The sequence below is a fragment of the Cupressus sempervirens genome, chromosome 1 (assembly GCF_028749045.1).
Source record: "Cupressus sempervirens isolate cs-2001-9-10 chromosome 1, ASM2874904v1, whole genome shotgun sequence".
In the NCBI taxonomy this organism is placed as follows: Eukaryota; Viridiplantae; Streptophyta; class Pinopsida; order Cupressales; family Cupressaceae; genus Cupressus; species Cupressus sempervirens.
This window is the reverse complement of record NC_143118.1, coordinates 771583269-771605080: the sequence shown is the minus strand read 5'-3', so window position 1 is coordinate 771605080 and position 21812 is coordinate 771583269. Positions and strand designations below refer to the sequence as shown.

The 21812-nt window shown below is 35.4% G+C and overlaps 1 protein-coding gene across 1 annotated transcript in view; it reads left to right on the top strand.

Moving 5' to 3' along the window:
- The window catches only part of HEXO1 (beta-hexosaminidase 1), a 163773-nt gene extending 155004 nt beyond the window's left edge, over positions 1–8769 (top strand). The window contains exons 13-16 of the mRNA XM_089789825.1: positions 4793–4891; positions 5018–5077; positions 5257–5507; positions 8340–8769. Of these exons, the coding sequence (XP_089645951.1) occupies positions 4793–4891; positions 5018–5077; positions 5257–5507; positions 8340–8509 (580 nt within the window). The 3' untranslated portion in view covers positions 8510–8769. The remainder of the gene's footprint in view (positions 1–4792; positions 4892–5017; positions 5078–5256; positions 5508–8339) is intronic.
- Positions 8770–21812: the final 13043 nt, after the last annotated feature.

Below are 21812 nucleotides of genomic sequence, written 5' to 3'. Positions count from 1 at the left end.
ACAGCTGAAAGTCTTGGACTGTGATGCTATACAGATGTGAATGATTACCGTACGGACACTGAATGTCCTCGTCTGCACCCTTACCGTATGCGCACGGATGAGAAGCTTTCACCTTGACGCTGTACGAATGCAAGTTGTGGTTGTCGTACTTCCATTGATTTTCGTACGTGGTAATGCCGTACTTCATGTTCCCGTCCGTGGTGACACCATACTCCCTCTCGCTGTACGGAATTCATGCGTTGATGTCGTACTTTCTGTGGCCCCCGTATGGAATTGCTTTGATGTCCAACTGCCATACAACTTACTTTGGCACCCCTCTGTTTTGTTCGTACGACTGTCTGTACATCCAAACTTTTCTCCCGTCTAGCCGTCATAGCAATCTCTGCAACTTCTTCCTCTCGGCTACACTCTGCAATTTCTTGGATGTCATCTCTGGCACTCCCTTCTCTGTCACTTCGGATACTGTTTTGGGAAGTGTTTTGCAACTTTGTCTTTTTATAAGGACTTGGTTCAGTTTTTTCTCTTATTGCCACTTTATTCTGTCTATCATACACTTTTAACTTAGACCCATTTACGAGGTCTTTGATAGGTTTATTATCCAAAGTAGATAACTTTACAGCCCCATTCTCTTTATACTTCATGTACTCCTAGGGGTACCTTCCTTCCAACTGATAGTCTTGTATTTGTTACATATTACATTCTGTGTGGAAAGCTTCATAGTCTCCCATTTGCCAGTGGAATAATCCATTAAGGGAATTTGTGTCGTCGTCTGAGCATTCCCCTAGTCTGAGTACCCCTTCCTCATCAAGTTCCATCCCTTCATGGTTTTCTCCTTCAGAGTCTGATGCCAAGGCCTGACTTACTAACTAGTTCTTGAGATCTATGATGTACTTCCTTCCCTCTGATTCAATAGAGAGGGTGTTTCGTTTCCAATTGTGATTGGCCTTTGCTACTACTAGCCATCCTTTCCCTAATAAAGCATCATATCCTTTCTTTTCCAGAGTAATAACCACAAAATCTAGAACAAATTGTTGGGTTCCTATTATTACCTTTTGCCCTATCAAGGTGCTAATCGGTTTGATGCAATGTTGGTCTGCTCCTACAAGCTGGAATGTGGGCGGCCACAAGGTAGGTTTCCCAATCGCCTTCCAAGTATCTTCCGATAGGACATTCACCTCGGAACCTCCATCAATTATCGTGTTTGAGAGTTTGTACCCCATGATCTCCATTTCTACCACTGTTGGCGCTCTCCCTAGTCCTATTGTAAATAAGGTATTTCCTTCCTTTTCCACAGAAGTTTCTTCTTTTTCTACCTGTTCTACTGCTTCTGGTTCCGCTTGTTCCACTGTTTTTGGTTCCACTTGGGGATCCTGTTGAGTTGGTAGTGTTCCCTGTGTCAATGCAACTTGTAATTGGGGTAGAGTGTCTAGTAACTCCCCAATGGAGACCGGAATGGTAGTTTCTAATACTTTCCTTATGATGTTGGGTACCCCCTTGCTCATAGGGGTCTTGGCTGGCTTAGCTATTGTTTCCCCTCTCGACTCATTTTGGATGTTTTGCTTTGCCTCCTCAAATCTTGCTTTTTCCATAGTCACCTCCGGATACACGGCTTTCTTAGCTTGCATCCTTGTTATTGCAAGTATCTCACTTTCTGATCCTGCAATATCCAGCATGTTCACACCTTTTTGCCTTGGGCAATTCGCATCCTCATGGTTGCCAGGCCCACACCATTTGCAGAGCATTCATCCATTTTGTCCCCTTCTGTTTTGACATTCTTGAGAAAAATGGCCCCATTCGTTGCATCTTCGGCATTGGATCATGGGTCATCCTCGAGAATCATACTGGGTTGCCCGTCGGGGTGTGTTTGTGTTGCTATTGTTATTAATACTATTGGCATTGCCTCTTCGGTTATTCCTGTACCCCCTTGGTGAAGCTTCTGTATTATTGTTCTTTGGGGGAGTTGGTGGTGTAGACTGTTCTCTAGTAAATAGTATCTGGGCGTTCCTTGTTTTTAGGTTATGAGGGCAGTCTTTGATTGCATTACCCCCTATCTGGCAAATCTCGCAAAACATCTTTCTCGGGCATGCTCCTTTGGTATGAACCTCTTTTTTGCAGTCTGTACACCATAGGTCTTTACCTTCCTTCTTCTCATCCTTAGTTCCGACTACTTCCTTCATTAGCCGTTTGAGGTCCTTCCTCAAGGCTTGGATCGTTTTTGACTCTTCCTCACTCTCCTCCGAACTCTCACTAGAGCTTCCATGCCGTCTCCTCTTCGAGGTTTTATTTTCACTTTCAATGTCCATGGCACGCTTACAAGCATCTCCAAAAGTGGATGGTGGGACTATCTTCATTTTTTATCTTAAGGACGAGGTGAGTCCTTCAATAAACCATCTTTTCTTTAACCTGTCCGCAGGCTTATTGTCCAATTTGTTGATGAGTTCCTTCAGTCGCCTAGTATAAGCCTTCACCGATTCCTTCTTGTCTTGCCTGGTGTTATAGATTTCTGTGACAATTTCATCATCATCTCTTAACAATTTGAATTCCTCCTCAAATGCTCCACGCAGGTTATCCCAAGTGTTCTTCTTGCTAGCATCCAAGTCTGCATACCAATCTATGGCGATCCCTCTTAATGTGGCAGGAAATGCCTTCAACCATTCATTACTACCATTCTCCCCATTCGCTTGCCATATAGTTATACAGGTTTTGCAATGGCGAGCAGGGTGCTCTGATCCATCCCTTGTGAATTTAGACAATTTTTGTTTATCTAATGCTATTCTCTTTCCTTGTTGCCTCCTTCCCAATGGAACCCCTCCTCTTGAGGGAACACCACCACCAGATGGAACCCCACTTCCCGATGAAACACCCCTTCTCGATGGAACACCACTTCCCGATGGAACACCACTTCCCACTGGGACTCCACTTCCCAATGAAACTTTACTTCCGGATGGAACCCCACTTCCCGATGGAACACCACTTCCTGTTGGAACTCCTCTCCTTGATGGAACACCACTTCCCGCTGGAATTCCACTTCCTGATGAAACTTTACTTCTGGATGGAACCCCACTTCCTGATGGAACACCACTTCCCGATGGAACACCACTTCCCGTTGGAACTCCACTTCCCAATGGAACACCACTTCCTGCTAGACTAGACTCTTGATTGTTTATCTCATCGTGACGGAATTCTTGTCGTGCAGGGGTTTCTGGGTTTCTGCACCCGAACTGCCTTCCTAGTGTTTCTAAAATAACCAAGTTGGCTAGTTCCTCAATGGTATGTTCAATCCACCCTTCCTGACTTCGGTGGAAATTCCCTTGTGTTCTCAAGTTACGGCATCTCTCTTCTTGCTGTTGAGACGTAAGTTTCTTAGGGCGACTTCCTCCTCAGTTTCGTCCTCTGGTGCTATCCTTCGATATTTATTTGGAATCAGGGGCTTGTGCAAAAGGTGTGTTGTGTGGATACCATACAGGTAGGTGTTTGGTTTTGGTACTATGCCCTTTAGAACATTACACTCTAGTTCTACCTCTCCCCTAGTTTTTAGTTGTGCTGGGAACAAGAAATGTAAGATGTTTTGACGTATATACTTTTAGTTTTACAAAAAACAATTTTTTATTTTAATTTTTCTTCGAACTATCTGGATACGAGCCATCAACATGCCACTTGAGAATGCCATTTTGTACCCAATTTGCATTTAAATCAATGAAATAAATCTAGACTCAGCTTGTTTCTTTTATGTACTCAATTTATTGACTCACTGGATGCATTTCATTGAATTTTGCAAAAAGAAAAAATATTTCTAATTAAGTTTAAGCAAATTTTTAAGTTACCCAGTTTTTGCAGAGTTTTTTTCCAGCCTTGGCAAGTTTCTGCTTTTGGTGTTTTTTTTTCAAGTATGGCTAAACATCTTACATCAAAGCCAGTTGAAATGATGGCTGAATAACAATAACATTGGCTTTACTCGACCAGTTGGGTCTATTAAGTGTGCCACTTTGGACCTGCACCATATAATGATTTGGTAAACCATTGATGAATCCAACTTGTGGAAAAAATACAGTGTACACATACCAAGCATGACCAGAAATAACATCTAAAATATGTTGGTCAGGATCTCAAAATCCAATCACATAATTTATATGCAAAATTGGGAAAGGTAGAGATGGCTAAAGAAGGTTGTAGGGCAATTTTTTTTCCGATTGGGACAAATCAAGAGGATATTAGCTGCTATATGACACAAGACAATTGGACGCAAGACAGAAACATAAAATTTAAGAGTTTTAGCAATCATACAACCTGGTACATCACCACATTACATTAAGGATATGGAACCTTCAAGCATATATACAAGCCATAAGCTGCAAGGATCACTGGAAACCCAGTAATAAATCCCTTTAGGAAGTGAAGTAAGATTTCATTTTTTCCTGTATCAAAATAGGTATCTCCAGAGCAATCTCAATGATTATACTCTCTCCAGAGTTTCCCTGTATTTTCTTGATAATATTATACACATATCAAGAAAACACTATGTACTCTTTCATTGTATGAAATTTTCTAGGGACATTGCTGATTCCACCATTTCTTGGGATAATCATAAACTAAAGGTTAAGATATTTCCTTGTGAAAACTTACCATGAGGCATTAGATGAGTATCTCTTTAAGCCAGATGTTGCTGGCGTACCTTAACTAATTGTAAGAAAGCTTTGATAAATTTCAGATCCATGGTTTTGGATCTCAGAATATGCTTCATTCTCAGAGTTTTTATTTCTCCTCTCATGAAAACTTCTGATTTTCCCTGCAGGCTTGATGAACACAACATGACAGCACAAGATGCATATCAATATTTTGTTTTGCGAGCACAGAAATTAGCAATTAATTTAGGATGGACACCTGTCAACTGGTATTCTTTTGCTATATTTTCCTTGTTTGCATACTTATATTCTACCTTGAGGTGTTTTGCAAAGTAAGATCATCTGAAATAATATGCTCTCTTCACTATTCTTAATACGTGTGTGAACCTTTTCAGGGAGGAAACATTTAATGCATTTAGTGAAAAGCTTAATCCAAAGACTGTTATTCATAACTGGTACATTCCCCATCTCTTTGCTGTGAACGTTTACCTACAGAAAATAAATGTTTTTCATGAGAAATTTGCCATTAGTAAATTTTAACTGCATATGTCATATATATTAGCCTTCTGCATTGAACTAGATAAAGGAAGCTGCAAATTCTATACATGTTTACGATACCTACCTTTTTTTTTAGGTTGGGTTCAGGTGTTTGTCCACGTGCTGTTGGTAAAGGGTTCAAGTGCATCTTTAGCAATCAAGGTGTATGGTACCTTGACCATCTTGATGTGCCTTGGGAAAAGGTCTATTCAAGTGATCCTCTGGAAGGAATCCATGTTTCATCACAAAAAAAACTTGTAATTGGTGGGGAGGTTTGCATGTGGGGTGAAACTGCTGATGCTTCTGATGTACAGCAAACAATTTGGCCTCGTGCTGCAGCTGCTGCAGGTATAAATACTGTAGCTGGCTTGAAGTATTTTTCTATATTTTTAACTTTTATGTTATTTGGCTTATGACCTTTGTAATGCATATGTTTGACTTTAAACTTGGTTAATGTTAGTTTTTTTTTTTATCGGTAATGGGCCAAAGCCTAGATTAATTGTTATTAATATTTGTTGTAATTAATTGTTATTATGTGTTAAATTTGAGTAGATTTGAACCCAAGACCTCCCACATGAGAGGCTCACAAGTTACCGTTGCGTTGTAGGCTCTTGCTTGTTTAGTTAATGTTAATTATTCTTGTGAGCATTGAGCCTTTTAATTTTTGGTCTTCCAGCTAATCAGTAGAAGGTGAATTTCCCAGATTAATGTATATGAACAATGCGAAGTTCATTCAATCTTCTTGCGAATATTGTTGTTCTCATTAATTCTGGTAAAAAATAGTTGAATGAACCTAAATTAATATGAATTCTTGCACAGCTACCTTGTTTCAAGAATTATCATTTCATCCTATATGCACATATTCTTATGTTAATACAGTTATCAGTTTTCTATTGCTTTTTTAGCTGATTAATTTTGGTTTATCATGTAGCACACCAAAGGTTATTTACAGTTCCTGTCTGAGCTGTGGAATAATGTGTTGAAAATGGGAAGGAGATCATATTCTACAGAACCATTCAACAAGCTATCCTAGTTATCTATGTACAAATAGTTAGAAGTTAGAAGTTAGAACTATTTTTTAATAGGTTTAAGTGTGATAAAAACCAATGGTCGCCAATAAAAATATCAATTAAGTTGGGCCGTTCCTAGAAATTGTGAAGTTTAATTAACGAAAATGTAAACAAGAGTGAACTCGCTATAAGATAGTAGAGGTCAGAAAGAGAAAGCAGGACCTTTTTCTTCTATAACCACCGACAAATCACTTAATTGTTATGATGAAGTAAAACTTTTTGGTACTCCAGAATCCCAGATTGGTAATATTTAATACTGTCATTTATATACTTTGAATGTCACAGATACAAGTTGTAACTGAGTCACTTCCCTTAATCTGCAAAGGCTAATTTTCAATTATAGTTTATTTTATTTATCTAAAAGGCTGTCCTAGTCAAGACGTAAGACAGCACTGTAACTACCTTTTTGATTGTTCTCAAGATCATTAATAGGTAAGGCTTAAAATGCCATCTCTCATGAAAGGGTGGGTTAGGAGGAACAAGGGTATTCTCCCATTAATTCCTGACATTAGCAGCAGTAGTCAATGATGCAAGGCACATGCCAATATTTTGCTTTGCAGCCTCCCGTGTTTGCAAATCTACTTCATTTTATGCCGACATAGACTTAGACATAGACATAGACATAGAAATAGTGGAGTCTCGTAAAGGAGAACCCAGAGACACTTGCATCTTTGGCATGATTATGCAAGCTACCTAGATCTTGAAGGTGGTGAAGACAGTTAACAAGATGTATGAAAGCTCCAATTGAACCTTAGCATTAAAATCTTAGTATTACTATTGCAAAACTTGTTTTATTTAAGTACCTTTTGACCTTCATCACTGGAGTTAGGTTTTGTAGTTAACAGGTCAACTAGTTTACCATGTCTTTAACTTATTATATACATAAGAATGCAAAGACCTTAAAACTCAATCATTATGTGATGGGTCTCCAAACTGATTCAGATAAACTGGCTATTTCTTTCAGCAGGAAACCTAAGTGTTTATGCCAAAGCGCCATTCATGAATTTTAGATATATAAATTTGAAATGTGTTTTAGCATGTTTCTTAGTATGTTTTCAGATTCCAGAATCATAGTATCATCAAAATGAAATAAGTCAGCTTTCGATTCCATAAGCAAATGAGATTTTGTCTCTCATTCATGATGTATTCAAAAATACCTTTTGTTGTCATATAAAGAAAAGCCTTAAAAAAAGAGGTTGCAAAACCAAAGCCATCAAATGTCTTTTAAAAAACAACTGCATATTTATGGTAAAATCTGGTCTACATTAGAAAAAACATCAAACAAAAGATGATACTCATCTCTGTATCCCGCTATAGCTGAACTTTGCCAATTTTATTTTACTCTGGGAACAAAACGAAATAATGATCATCTTAAACAAAAAATGATGAAAAAACCTGTTTTCTATTTGAATAGGCAGGCTTATGCAGTAAAAATGAACTGTAAGTAATAGGAAATAACATCCACAGAAAAATATTAACACAGCTGTGAGTATCTGTATGTACTTGTACATTGAGAAAGAGATTATGGATAATTTCCCCTATTGGTTGTCATGTGCTGATTTCTATTGTAATAAACTACCCACTTTCCAGTGATTCTATTTTCTGTTTACTGTCAAAAAAAATCTCATTTTCATTGCCATGCCTTCTAGCAAGTTATCTGTGAGACATTTGGAAAATTGAAGTCCCAAAATTTGTTGCACCAGTGTATAGAAGACGTTTACCCGATGCATAAGAACTATTGGATCATAACTTATGGAGAGCAGATCACTTGCTGTGTCTTTTCATCTGGAGTTTTTACTGTAGTGGATAGGTGATTGTGTTAGATCTGATAGCAAAGCATCTAAATTTGTTTCTGTCTATATGCTAAATAAATAAGATGTGAAGACTTAAGTGCCTTTTGTGAGGGGCAATATATAAGGTTTTATTTCAAGGATTCATCCTTCCATGCTTATGGTTTTTTATCTGTCATTGTTGAGTTCCTTTTTTATTTCACCGGAATTCCTCTTGCATTACTTGCATGGCTATGGATAAAAAGTTAAAACCTCTTAGTCAGTTTGTAGTACTATTACCATTTAGAAGAGCTTCATTTCTGTTTTGATTATTGTTGCAGAACGCTTATGGAGCAGCACAGAGGATACTTCTAGTGGCTTGGTCACTGTCTTACCAAGATTAGAATATTTCAGATGTCTACTTAACCAACGTGGCATCCCTGCTGCTCCAGTGAGAAATAAATTGGCTAGAGAGCCACCTAGTGGTTTTGGCTCCTGTTTTATGCAGTAATTTGAGCTTGGGTTTCCCTTAGTGATATTCTAAGTTAGCTTTGCATTGGTTTCAAAGGGAAAAACTTTAGTTGTGGTATACTTTCTCAACAAGGTTGTCTTGTTGTTGAAAGTGGGATAATGCTTCATATGAGTTTTGTCTCCCACTCAAGCTACATTGTGAACATAGCAAATTGTAAAATTCAGTTAATTGGAGTACGATGTCTCTTGGAATGTTGATTAGTAATTGATTTATATGCATTTAAGTTTGATATTTTATTATTTTATTCTAATACATGTTTTTGATATTAAAAGCGGCAGAACCAGGGTGCTGTCCCAATACATAATAGCCTAGAGGGCGTATAGTTAACAGGATAGACAGTAGCGGCACATTAAAAGCCAACTATGAACATCAAAACATCAAAACCTAACCATCAGCAGCATCATCAAAAATAAACTATTGCCTATGGAATTCATGTCCAGCGAGCTATCAAATCTAAATATATGTCTTATCAAAGTGTCACTTAGGGCCATCAACAGCATTAACAGTATCTAAGCAGTAAACAACTAAAACTGTGAAGACCAAAATAGCAACTAATCCAATAAGAGTCTTATGTTAATACATGTTATACTGATGTGTTTCTGTTATTTAACTGTTGGTAAGGTAGTGTATGTAAGATGTTGTAAATGGTTAGACCCAATGGTTGAGCTTAGTTTGTTGCCATCAACAATACGACATCATTTCACAGTGTGTCAGAGCAACAGTGGGGTGTTTCTGCTTGCATCATACCCATTGCACCATGTAGGAATATGTGCAGATTTGATATCCATCACAACATGGGCAAAACTCTCCTTCTACATGTTGGACCCAGGGAGAACCTGAAAGGATGAGTCTAAATGTTACAAAATTTTACTGAATAAATTTTTTTGGAACATCTTTTACTTGCTAAGTTTACTTAATCATAGGGGTAAAAGTCCTAACAGGTTCCCTAATGTTATCTTTAACCCCATTACTTAATTTTCTTTATGACATTTTATTCTTACTATTTAAGTTAAATCATCTATAAGTTTCATGTCTACTTATGATGTGATACATTATCCATTCTAATGTCCATTTACAAATAAGGAACCAATTTCCTAATCCTTACAATCAAATATATCTACTTAACATGCAACAAAGATACATGAAATAGATTTAAACCATCAACTACACATGTAAACCAAATAATAGATTGTTCATTGATAACATTATGAAGAGTACATGGTTATTTTATGCATCATACATTTATATAAATACAAAGAAATATACAATAACATGGAACCATTATAACCTCATTCATCTTTTAAAATGATACAAAATGATACAATATGTTCACATTTCCCTTTATTTCTCCTAGAGATTCCCTTTACCCTTTTTACATAACTTTTCATTTTATAATATATACTTGATCTTTTACTTTCTTCAAGAGTTGACATTCCTATATTACATGTCTTTCAAGGAGATGCAACATATAGACTTCAAGAAATGATCTTCAACCGTTACTCAATAGGGATCCATATAAAGCCATTTGTGAACACTCAAATAGTTTTCCACCCAACCACGTGGAGCCATAAATGGTCCACTCGCCCGAGCTAGGAGATAAGACCATGATCCAAATTGATTTTAAAGTAATTTAAGTCTTATACCCCAAAATCAAAGTACAAAAATATCACAAGGCTACACAAAACATAATGCCCAACATGAAATCACAAGGTGAATAGACAACTAGAGGCAAACAAAGAGTTAAGGGTTCAAGCGTATCTGGGTGAGTGTCATTGTACATTCCTCTTAGTTGGAATCATTCACATGAACCAAAGACCATTTTGCCGCACATAACGTCTACTCCCTGAGTATTGCAACAATATATGTATGTACAATAGTGTTGGGATCATTCACATGAGTCAGGCACTGATGACTTGCACAGGATGTCCCCTCTTTGAATACTCCAACACTGCATCTTCCTTAGTCTTGATTAATGTGAATTCCCAAAACCCCCATAACCCATAAGTTTAATTAATGCTATCACTTATTAACCAACTCACATCTAGCGCCACCCTGCACAAGACTTTGGTCTCTTAACACATAGGATCCTCCGGTAGCCACTTTTGGGGCTCTGCACCCATGGTGAGCCACTCATCTAGGGCCTCTACCCTACTCCAAAAACATAAAATGAGTTTAGGGAATAACAAATCCTAGGAAACAAGTTTTTCCTATTAACCAACACTTGACATAAAGTCCACTAATTTTATGATCAATAATCACAATAGGAATAAATAGATATATTTACTAATCCAAGCAATATCATTAACCTAAGGACTCATTTAGTAGCTGGAATTAGAAAGGAATTGGCATTCGAAATTCTAAAAAGATTCCAATCCATTGTTTGGGTCCGCACAATTGGAATTGGAAGTTGAAAAAGTAGAATTTGGTATCCCCATTTGACCCCCAAAACAAGAATTCCAAATTCCTTCAATATACTTGTTATTTGGAATTCCTGTTTTAATTCCCAATTTTAAATACCATTTTACCAAAGTAAAATTTAATTGGGTTTGACATCAGGATGCCCATTTGGGGCACCTATTTTTGCACAAACTTTTGAAATTTAATTTTTTTAAATGGGGAGAATATTGACATTTTTGGCATGTGGTGAAGAGAGTGGTAACTCTAGACCTCTTGCTTATTATGCCCTCCAAGTTACCAATAGGTTAAGTAATTTACTTGAGAACCTTACCCCATTATTATGTATTTTAATTAATTACTAATTGTTAATATAACTCAAAATAAAATAACACTTTATAATTTAATTACTTCATTAGTTTTCTTCTATGGTAAATTTTCATGGAAGGGCTAAGTAACTTTGTTCTACCAAAAGTTAAATAGCTCTCTACCTATTATAATCCTTTAAGTTTATATATATATATATATATATATATATATATATATATATATATATATAAGATACAAAGTAGACATAATTTAATAAATCTATCCAAGATTATTTCAGCCAACAAATTATAGAAACACAAAACTATTTCAGCCAATATACAAAGAAGAAAATATTTCAGCCAAGTGAACATAAAATAAGTGCAGCCCCAACAAAATAATTGAGAAGGATTTATGACAAAATATATAAAAATAAAGAATATAAAACACAACAACAACAACAATTTTGAAATTCACTCACCAAAAATCATTCAATCATGCAAATCTGAAAATTTCTTCCAAATGCCTCACATTCTTCAGTAAATTCAATTCCCTCCTCCATCAAAGGATTCTCCTTTCCTTATCTCCTCAAATTCTTCTGGTACAAATATTTTCCAAGTTTTTGTTTTCTTCTTATGTTTTATTTTGCGCAAAGTCCTCTTTTATAGGGAGGAAATTGGTATGGCTGTGTCTTAGAACGGTCATTTGCTAAGATTTGATTTAATAAATCCCCTCATTTGGTTATGTTTAAAAATTTGTTTAGTATTTTCTAATTACTCCTAGTTACCAAGGTGTACAAGGATGTTAAATCCCAAATGCATCTTGTTGTATATTGGTTGAATTGTGTCGTCTCCTTTGAATGGCATGGGTTCCATTCTTGTAAATTTTTGTACTCTTTACTCTTTAAAAACACTTTCTAAGTTTTTTTGTTTTTTTTTAAAGCTCAAGGCTAGATTCTTTAAAAAGAGTCTTAAGGAGTTGTATAAGTGAGTTGGTTGAGGTGAGATTGAAAAGTGAAAGGTTTAAAGTTTGAACCTCTTAGACATTTCTTTAATCTATTTTATTTATTCTCTTTTAATTTGCTTTTTTTTTCGTATTCTAATAAAATTCTTTTTATATCTAAGTGCATAAATAAATCACTCACATATAATTTATATCATTCATAAATACTTAAATACATTAAGTATGTAACGTTGCATATTTATATAGGTATATATGTGTGCACCCATATATGCTTATATAAATATACCAAACAAATATCATAGACAATATACATGAAAATACAAATATCTGGATCATGAACACATAATTATAAACACTAGAATTCATTGATCAAACCATAAGAAGAAATGATAAAAGTATAATCCCCGGACTAGGTGACTAAATTCCTGTTAGATTTCTAAGGATATAAAGATGCCTATATGGATCATGGTTCCATCTCTTTTTTAACAACTAGTTCGAGGATTTTGAGGCATGCTCGGACTTGTGTAGCCAAGTGGAGTCAATGCCTGGTACCTGCGTCACCAACCAACAAGACACACACACACACACACACACATATGGACAGGCAAGGAATGAGGAGTATGACATCGTGTAGATCTCTTGAAGAAGCAACTATGACTGCCTCCTCTCATCCAAAAGATACATGAAGTAGAGTAAACACACACACACACACACACACACACACAAGGCATCATGGGTTAGCTGGGTTAGCTAAAGAATAAATAATAATCAGAATTATAAACAAGGTATTGAAAACATAAATAATGAATTTGGAATAACTTATAAAGCATGATATAATTCAATCATATACCCAATCTCCTAAAGATATTATATAGAACATGATCAAGTGTCTAATGCAAAGCAATATCTAACATCAAAAGTAAGAAATGAAGTGTATGATATGTATAAAAATATTATAGTATAAGAATCTAGTTGATTATCAATTTTTGAGTAGATAGGTACTATTCTTTTGTGCTAATAATGTGAGATGTCATCTTACAGTTTTACTTATGCATGAATTTGTAATGTTGTGAAATCAAGGAGTACCAGAAGTAACCTTATCTCCCAACCTACTCCAAGTGTAATTATACTATCTTGAAAACGCTACTAATACTTGTCACAATAAGAGGGGTGTTACACACTATATATTCTATCCAAGTGGTAATGATAATAGTATATTATTCCTTCACATACTAAGTTGTAGGGGAAAGTAATGACGACTTCATCCCTTGAGTAGTAGATGATAAAGTCATTTTGTGCCACTGTTATTCATATACTGATCATTCTACTCAAGGAGTTGGTAACATTCTACTCATTTGAATTATAAACAACACTTGGATTGGGATTTAGTAGGGTAACAAACAAGCAACCAACATATAAGGGGTTTGGTTCCTTCATACCCAAATACCAAATGTGACTTCCATGGTCGGTTGCTTGATTACACCACATTATGGCACACAAAGCAATTACTAATTTCTCACAACACCCAACATAAACAATGGTACTGGTTTTCTCACATTCTCAAGGAAGTACTTAATAACATCATACATTATCCATGTTTTTGCATTTCATCTTTTCACAATTCTCATGATTTCCACAACATAAAATACTATCACCATAATTATTTCCAATGAGCATATGCTAGCATGCAATATACACATGTCAATCTCATATTTATTCATTACACAAGATGATAACATCTATCATCAAGATGACTTAAACTACTACAAATTGATACAAAAAATAAAATTACATTATACCAACTTTTATTTCTTTAAAAAAAATTAGTGGAGCATATTTTTTTGTCTAATTAAGGGAAAATGATAAATTTCTACCTTGTTAACTTGAACGGAGGATGGTGAGCAGGAGTAGAACAGGTGTGGTAGGCGGGGAACAAGTGTGATAGGCAGGGAGAATGGATTCAAATTTAAGGGGGGAGTGAGATAGAATCGTCTGGATCAGGAGTTCAATCGAGGACAACTGGTGACAACTCTAAAATGCGGAAGGATCCTGATGATAGCGGGACAACAGAGGGTTCGGGGGGGTTTCCTAGGCCGGTTATTGTTCCAACAAAAAAGTGGTCTAGTCTGTTCGACATCAAATGGGCTGGCAAGTCCTCCTTTCTCTAGTAAAGAATATTTCTTTGATTGATCAAGGTATGTTTACTTTGGACATCCCATATCAAATCATTGATACAAATATTTCTAGGATGGAATCGACTTTGGTAGGAAGGTTCTTAGGTGGCAAGCCCAACATTGAGGTCGTCCTGGCTTTTGTTTAAAGGAAATGGACTTTAAAAGGCTAGGTGGACATTGTTTCTATGGCAAAAGGTTGCCTTTTCTTTGGTTTTTCTTGTGAAGAAGATAAAAAAGAGATTCTCTGCAATAGTGCCTACGTTGTGGGTAAACATACTTTGATTCTGTAGAAATGAGCATCAAACTTCTATTTACTTAATCGCATTATACATTCATGCCTAATCATCAAAAACCATTAAGGTCATCCAATTTTCACCCTATCAAGGACATGAAAGTGATGTAAACCAAAGAGAGGCAGGATCACAAATGCATCATGCTTCCTGAATATGCATCTTTTTACACATCTTATTATCATGTATTCACCAAAACTGGTTTACAATTCCTATTCAACTCATTGGATTCATTCAATGGTCGTTCAAGTTTGTATTCGGCTTTCCAAAACCAAGAATACATACAAGAACATAATTCCAAATGCTTAAATTACAAAGCTTTAATTATATGGATCTCCGGTTATACATAGTCATTTGGTTTGCTTTCTTTTTTCTAAACTAAGACCCGATTCATAGGATTGCTATTGGCTCGACTTTCTCACACTTCAAATCAGCTTCTTCTCCAACTTAAAATCCCAAGCATCCTCCCTTATTTCTGTCAGCCTGCTCTTGTAGCTTTGACCAATCTATTCAACAAGTTATCGGGTCCCATACCCGATTTTTTTCTCCTTCTATTATCAGGCTCCATCTATCCTCCTGCCATCGGCTTCATGCCTGATACCCCCGTTTTGATTATTGAGTCCCTTTATGTTCTGAAACCATCTCTTCTTCTTCCATTATCAGGCCTTACACCAAAGTCTAAATTACCAACGACAACCTCAAATTCCAAAATCTCGATTTATTTCCTTGTCCTCGAGTTTCTCTCCACTAAATTCTAAATACCAACAGAAACTTCATAACTTTTCTGGCACCCATTCATCATGAATGCCTGCATGTCGTACACATAACGCTCATCCAAAACTAGTTCTCCACTAAATCTGAACACTCCCAACACTATCAGGTCCCTTCCCAAATTAACATGCCAATCTTTTACTTGTTGAGCTACATGCCAAAACTAATTTGGACACATGCTCATAACCAAATCCAAACTAATTCCCCACCTAACTTTAGCAACTTACCCACTTACATTTCTAATTTGAATTCCCACATAAGACCATTAAATGGTGTATTTGAATCTCACCACCCCTATAATGATCTAGATGGTCCTATTACAATATCAGTTTTATCGTAGGTAGAGAATCTTCAAAAGTTAAATTAGGTGTCCCGATGCTCTTCTGATGCTCCTACATCAGAAAGATACACAAAGCATCATCTTTTCAAAGTATAATGAATCAGCTAGATGATTCTCATAACATATAAGAAAGTCCTAAATGTGTCAAGCCATTATCATTGCATAAGCATCCATTTCCATCTTCTAATGAAAGTTCCATGACATATTGGAACTCTTTTGTTTTCATTGTTGAAGACACTAATATCTATCAACATGATGATTTCAAAAAGTAAAGTAATGTGTTACACCAATATTGGTTAGCTGGAAACACAATTCTAATTTTCAATATGGGAGGAAAGTCATATCAATGGTCACATATTAACTAAATTTACCATAACATTTATATTTATTTAAATATATATATTTTAGCTCTTACCAAATTAAGGACAAATAATTTCCAAAACAACCAAAGAAACTTAGAGATTGACATACTTCCATTGTTTGCACCCAACATGCATATATTCATTTAACCATTTATGGAAGCTCCTAATTTTATTAATGTGATTGACCCTTTATCAAACTTCCTGTTCAATAAGAAAAGGGTGGTTATACAAACAAGGGGTTCTAGAATGGTTTCCTAGTCCAACACCTAACAAATTCTTTGTTATTGCAAGATTAGAAGAAATATGACACATTAGGCTCAAGTAGGACTTAATCACTAAACAAGTGCAATAATCGTTTGTTATTTTGTGTAATGTACGAATTGATTATTGAAGAAAGTGATTGATTAATGCAAGATAGAAAACAAAATAGACAAAAATGACAAGTTTTAGAATACACAAACTGACATAAAATAGACACTCACTTACAAGTACCAAAACAACAACTAGATAGTACAAATGACCTACAATTTCAATATGAGGTTGATTTGTAGGGATGAGGTTTCTTAGGGTGTCCTGTTATGAGGAAGAGGGTGAAAAATTTGTCGTGATCCCAACACTTTTAGCTAAACTCACTTGCAAATTGTTTGTCAGTTTTTATACTTTTTAGACCTAGTCTAGGTGCATTCACTACATGTTTCTACACAGAAAAATGGGGAAATATTGGATTGAAAGAGGTTTACCTTGGTCAAACCTTGAGTGATGAATCAATCATGAAATATAAATGAAATCACATCAAAGGATGTAAATGTAAGGTAAATATTAGATCTACATTGGAAATGTGTATACCTCCATATACTTATATTTTGATGTCTGTGAAGACGTTTGTGTGTAGTTGTATATTGAGTTGGAATTTTAGAACATAAAGAAGAATATTCAAGGATGCCTCCACAAATGCATAGATCCATATATATTCCTCAAAGATCTTCAATGTTGTTACGTTTAATAGAATCTTGCCTTGAAGAATGGATGTATAAATGAATGTGGATAGATATATGATTTTATTGCTTGATTGAGGTCTTTGCTACTTGGTCATCATGAGAGAGGAGTTAGCTAAAATAGTGAAGATCACCTTCAAAGAAGCTTGGATGCTTGGAATGAAGTCTTAATCTTGAATGTTTGTCTTCAAATCTTAAGAATGTCCTTGAAATATTGATCATGGTTACCAAGACGAGGAGAGATAGGCTGTTCTTATACCTCACAATATTTTAGATCTCAAAATTTAGAGGAAGCTAATATAGATTGAAAAAATCTTGCTAAATCCACAAGAAAGAGCCCTAGTTCCAAATTGGGGCCAAGCATAGTGGAAGACATCTTATTTCCATCATAAGAGGCCCAATTTGAAATCACTAGTCAGGAAGGAGGAAAAGAAGTTGAAAATTAAGGCAATCATAAATAAAACTTTTCACAGCTTAGTGAACCCATAAAACATTTATACTCATGCATGCATCCATAAGATTATGCAATCACTTAAAACTTGTAGGTTACTGTCAAATCAACTTGTAGAAATCTAAAGCATGAAACATAATAAATTCATCAACACACTTGACACAATGATTTACGTGGAAACCCAATTTGGAAAAAATCACCAGTAACATGCTACTCTTTTCACTCTTCTGAAGTGATGTCCTATGAAAGGCCAACCCTGTTAAAGGTTGCAATACACACTATTAAATGTGACCTTGTTAAAGGATTTCAATCACCCTATTAGGAGTGAGCCCCATTAGAGGACTTTAGACCATTCACCTGGAAAGTCACATGGTTAAATGATTTACAAATGAATGTTAGGTCAACCTTAATCTAAAGGATTTACACTAGACTGATACAATTGTTAGAGAGTAAGAGTAAGGCTTTGATCTGATACAACTTACAACTTCACTTGTAGATTATAAATCTCTTTTTAATCTTCAATTCTGCTCCTTTTAGATATCTCATTATTCTCTTCATAGCCATTAAATGATTTTCCCTGGGATTAGCAGAGAATCTTGCAACTATCCCTATAGATAATGCAATATCAGGTCTGCTATGTACTATATATTGCAATTTGCCAATCATAGACCTGTACAATGTTTGATTCACCTCAGCTAAATCATCATTCTTTGACAACTTGTGTCTTGTCACCATAGATGTACTTAGTGGTTTGGAATCCTCCAAAATCCAAAAGTTTTCAATATTTTCTTGACATATTTTTGATTGAGTGATGTATATACCATATTTCATCTGGGATACTTGCAAGCCCACAAAGATTTTGATCTCTCCAAACATAGACATTTCAAATTCTCGCTTCATCTAATTTGCAAACATAAAACATCTTGACATTCAAATATAATATCATCAACAAATATTTTAGATAACAAAATACATTTTCTTTTTTCTATCTTCAAGAACATATTGTTGTTATCATCACTCTTTTCAAATCCAATCTTCACAAGATTATTATGAAGTCTCTCATACTATGCTCTTGGTGCTTGTTTCAAACTATATAAAGCCTTGTGTAGTTTACATACCATGTTCTTATTGTTAACATCAACAAATCCATCTGGTTGTTCTATGTAAACTTCTTCCTCTAATATTCCATTCAGAAATGCAGATTTAAAATCTATTTGATTAACTTTGAAACCTTTGTATGCAGAATAAGCAAGTAGAATTCTTAATCCTTCCAATCTTGCAATAGGGGCAAATGTCTCTCTATAGTCAATTCCTTCTTCTTGTGCATGCCCTTGGCAAACTAATCTTGCTTTGTTTCTTGTGACTTTACCATTTTCATCTAGCTTGTTTCTAAATACCCACTTGGTACCAATAACATTTGTCTTCTAGTCTAGGAATTAGACTCCATGTTTTGTTCTTCTCTATTTGTTCAATCTCTTCTTCCATGGCTTTACTCTAGTCATCATCTTCTAATGCATCTCTCATTGTTTTGGGTTTCTTCATGCTCAACAACCATGTATCACTTCTCAATTTGTTTCTTGTCATTGGTCTAACATCTTTATCTCCAATGATTTGAGCAGCAAGATGATGTCTTTTGACATATTTAGACAATCTTGGCTTAGTTCTAGTTTCTTCATTTTGTCTTTCAACTTCAAAATCATTTTGTTCACCTCTGTCAGGTTGTTCAGCTTCTCTTTCATGTACACTAATCTCAAAATCAGAATGTGCTCCCACTTTATTCTATAACTCGACATTTGAATGTAGCTTTGTTCCTGAATGCAACTTGACACTCATAGGGTGTGACTCGAAAGTTATTGAAACTTGTTGTTGATTTGTAACTTGATTCACAACATCTTCTTTAACAGGCATACCTTCATAAAAGTATACAAATGATTTGTATTCTTCTAGTTCTTTCATAGGTTTAGCCTCATACACTTTTGTATATTCACAAAATTCACATTTGCACTTTCCACAATAGTGTTAGTGTTCAAACACTTATAAGCTTTATTTCTTGTGGAGTATCCTAGGAATATACCTTCTTCACTTTTTGCATCAAGCTTGCCATTCCTAACATCTTTAAGAACATAACATTTACTTCCAAATACCTTAAAGTATTTTTTATTGGGCGAGTATCTATACCATAGTTCAAAAGGTGTTGAACGAGTACCTTTCTTGATTTGCACAAGGTTTAAGGTATAGATAGATGTACTTACAACTTCTCTCTAGTATTTCAAAGCAACATTCTTCTCTATCATGAGTATTCTAGCATAGTCCATTATAGATCCGTTTCTCCTTTCAACTATTCCATTTTGTGGAGGTGTTCTAGAGGCAGATGTCTGTCTTTTGATTCCTCTGTCATTACAGAACATCTCAAAGTCATTTGATGTGAATTCTCCTCCTTTGTTAGATCTCAAACACTTTAGACTTTTACATGTTTCCTTTTCAACTCTTACCACTTAAACATTTGAAAGGCATCAAATTTCTATTTCAGAAACATAGCTGTCATCATCCTAAAATAGTCATCAATAAATAACATGATGTACTTATCTCCCTTGTAGCTTTGCACATCGATTGGTCCACACAAGTTAGTATGAACTATCTCTAGTATTCCTTTAGAGGTATAAGTTTTACTCTTAAAACTTGACTTTGTCATTTTGCCTAACTGACATTGTTTGCACATTACATTATTAGGTTTATTCAACTTAGGTAAACCTCTAACTTTCTTCATGTTACTGATACTAACCAAGTTATCAAAATTAACATGACATAACCTCTTATACCATAGCCATACATCATCAAATTTAACAAGACAAGTAACATCCTCTATATCAAGATAGAATAGATTATTTCTAGTTTGACCACCCTTTCCAATCAGTTTCCCATTTGTGTCATATACCTTAGCAATCTTGTTTTCAAACTCAAATTTACATCTCAAATTATTCAGTTGTGATACACTCAACAAATTATAGTTAAGTCCTTCAACATAGTAAGCATTGTCACATAAAATCTTATGTGTGAGTTTGATAGAAACTTTTCCTTTTATCAAACATGGTGCATCATTACCAAATCTTTCACTATTTCCATCATAGCAATTCAGGGTAATGAACTTACTTTTGTCTCCAGTCATGTGATGTGAATATCCACTATCAATGATCCATCTATCATTCTTGTTCATACAAGTTACAAGTACAATTGCCTCATCTTCATCAGATTCGTCCTTCATTGCAACATATACCACCTCATCATCATGTTCATTAGAATCATCATTTGTTTCCTCTTTAGCAATGTAGCAAGACTTCTTCCCTTTTTCTTTGTAATCTTTGTTTTCTTATCTCTTCTACTCTTGTACTTGTCACCACCTCTGTAGTTCTTCTTCTGACATCTAGCAGCAATACGACCAACCTCATTACAATTGAAACAAATGATGGATAACTTACCTTTGAATTTGCCTTTACCTTTGTGGAATCTTCTTGCCAGTAGTATTTCAAGTTGTTCAACATCTTCCCCATCCGTATCACTGTCATTGGACACATGCTTCTTCTTTTTCTTTTTCTTCTTCTCATCAGGTTCCTTTAATGATACTTTAGCTTTGAAAGCAGATTCAATCTTTTCAAGCTTGTAATTATCAAAGTTAGATAGCTCAAATGTAATGAGTCTACCTACTAGACCTTTGAGTGATAGCTTATTCCTTGGAGTACATCTCAGTTCTTGAATTGCAAAAACTCTAATAACATATATAGGTAACAATGTTCTCAAAACTTTTCTTAAAATAGTATCATTGTCTATATTACCAGTAGCTCCTTTTATTGCATTGACAACTTCTTTTATCCTTTCAACATATTGAGCAATATTCTCACCTTGTTCCACTCTCATATCATCAAACTTACCTCTAAGACTTTTAGCTTTGGCTCTAAAAACATTTACATTTCCTCCATGGATAGTGGTTAGGGCATCCCACATTTTCTTTGCACTATCAAGACCTTTGATATCATGAATTCAATATAACTTAGGGCAAAAGCAATCTCCAACATTGCCTGGTTGTGTTCTTGCTTCTTCTTCATATCTTTAGCAATTGGGGCACCAATAGGATCGACATGCTCCATAGGAATGGAAGGTTGTGCATGATCTCCAAGTCCTCCAAGGTGTAGCTTCATCAAACTTTTTCATGCAAGAAAGTTGTCTCTATTGAGCTTGGGT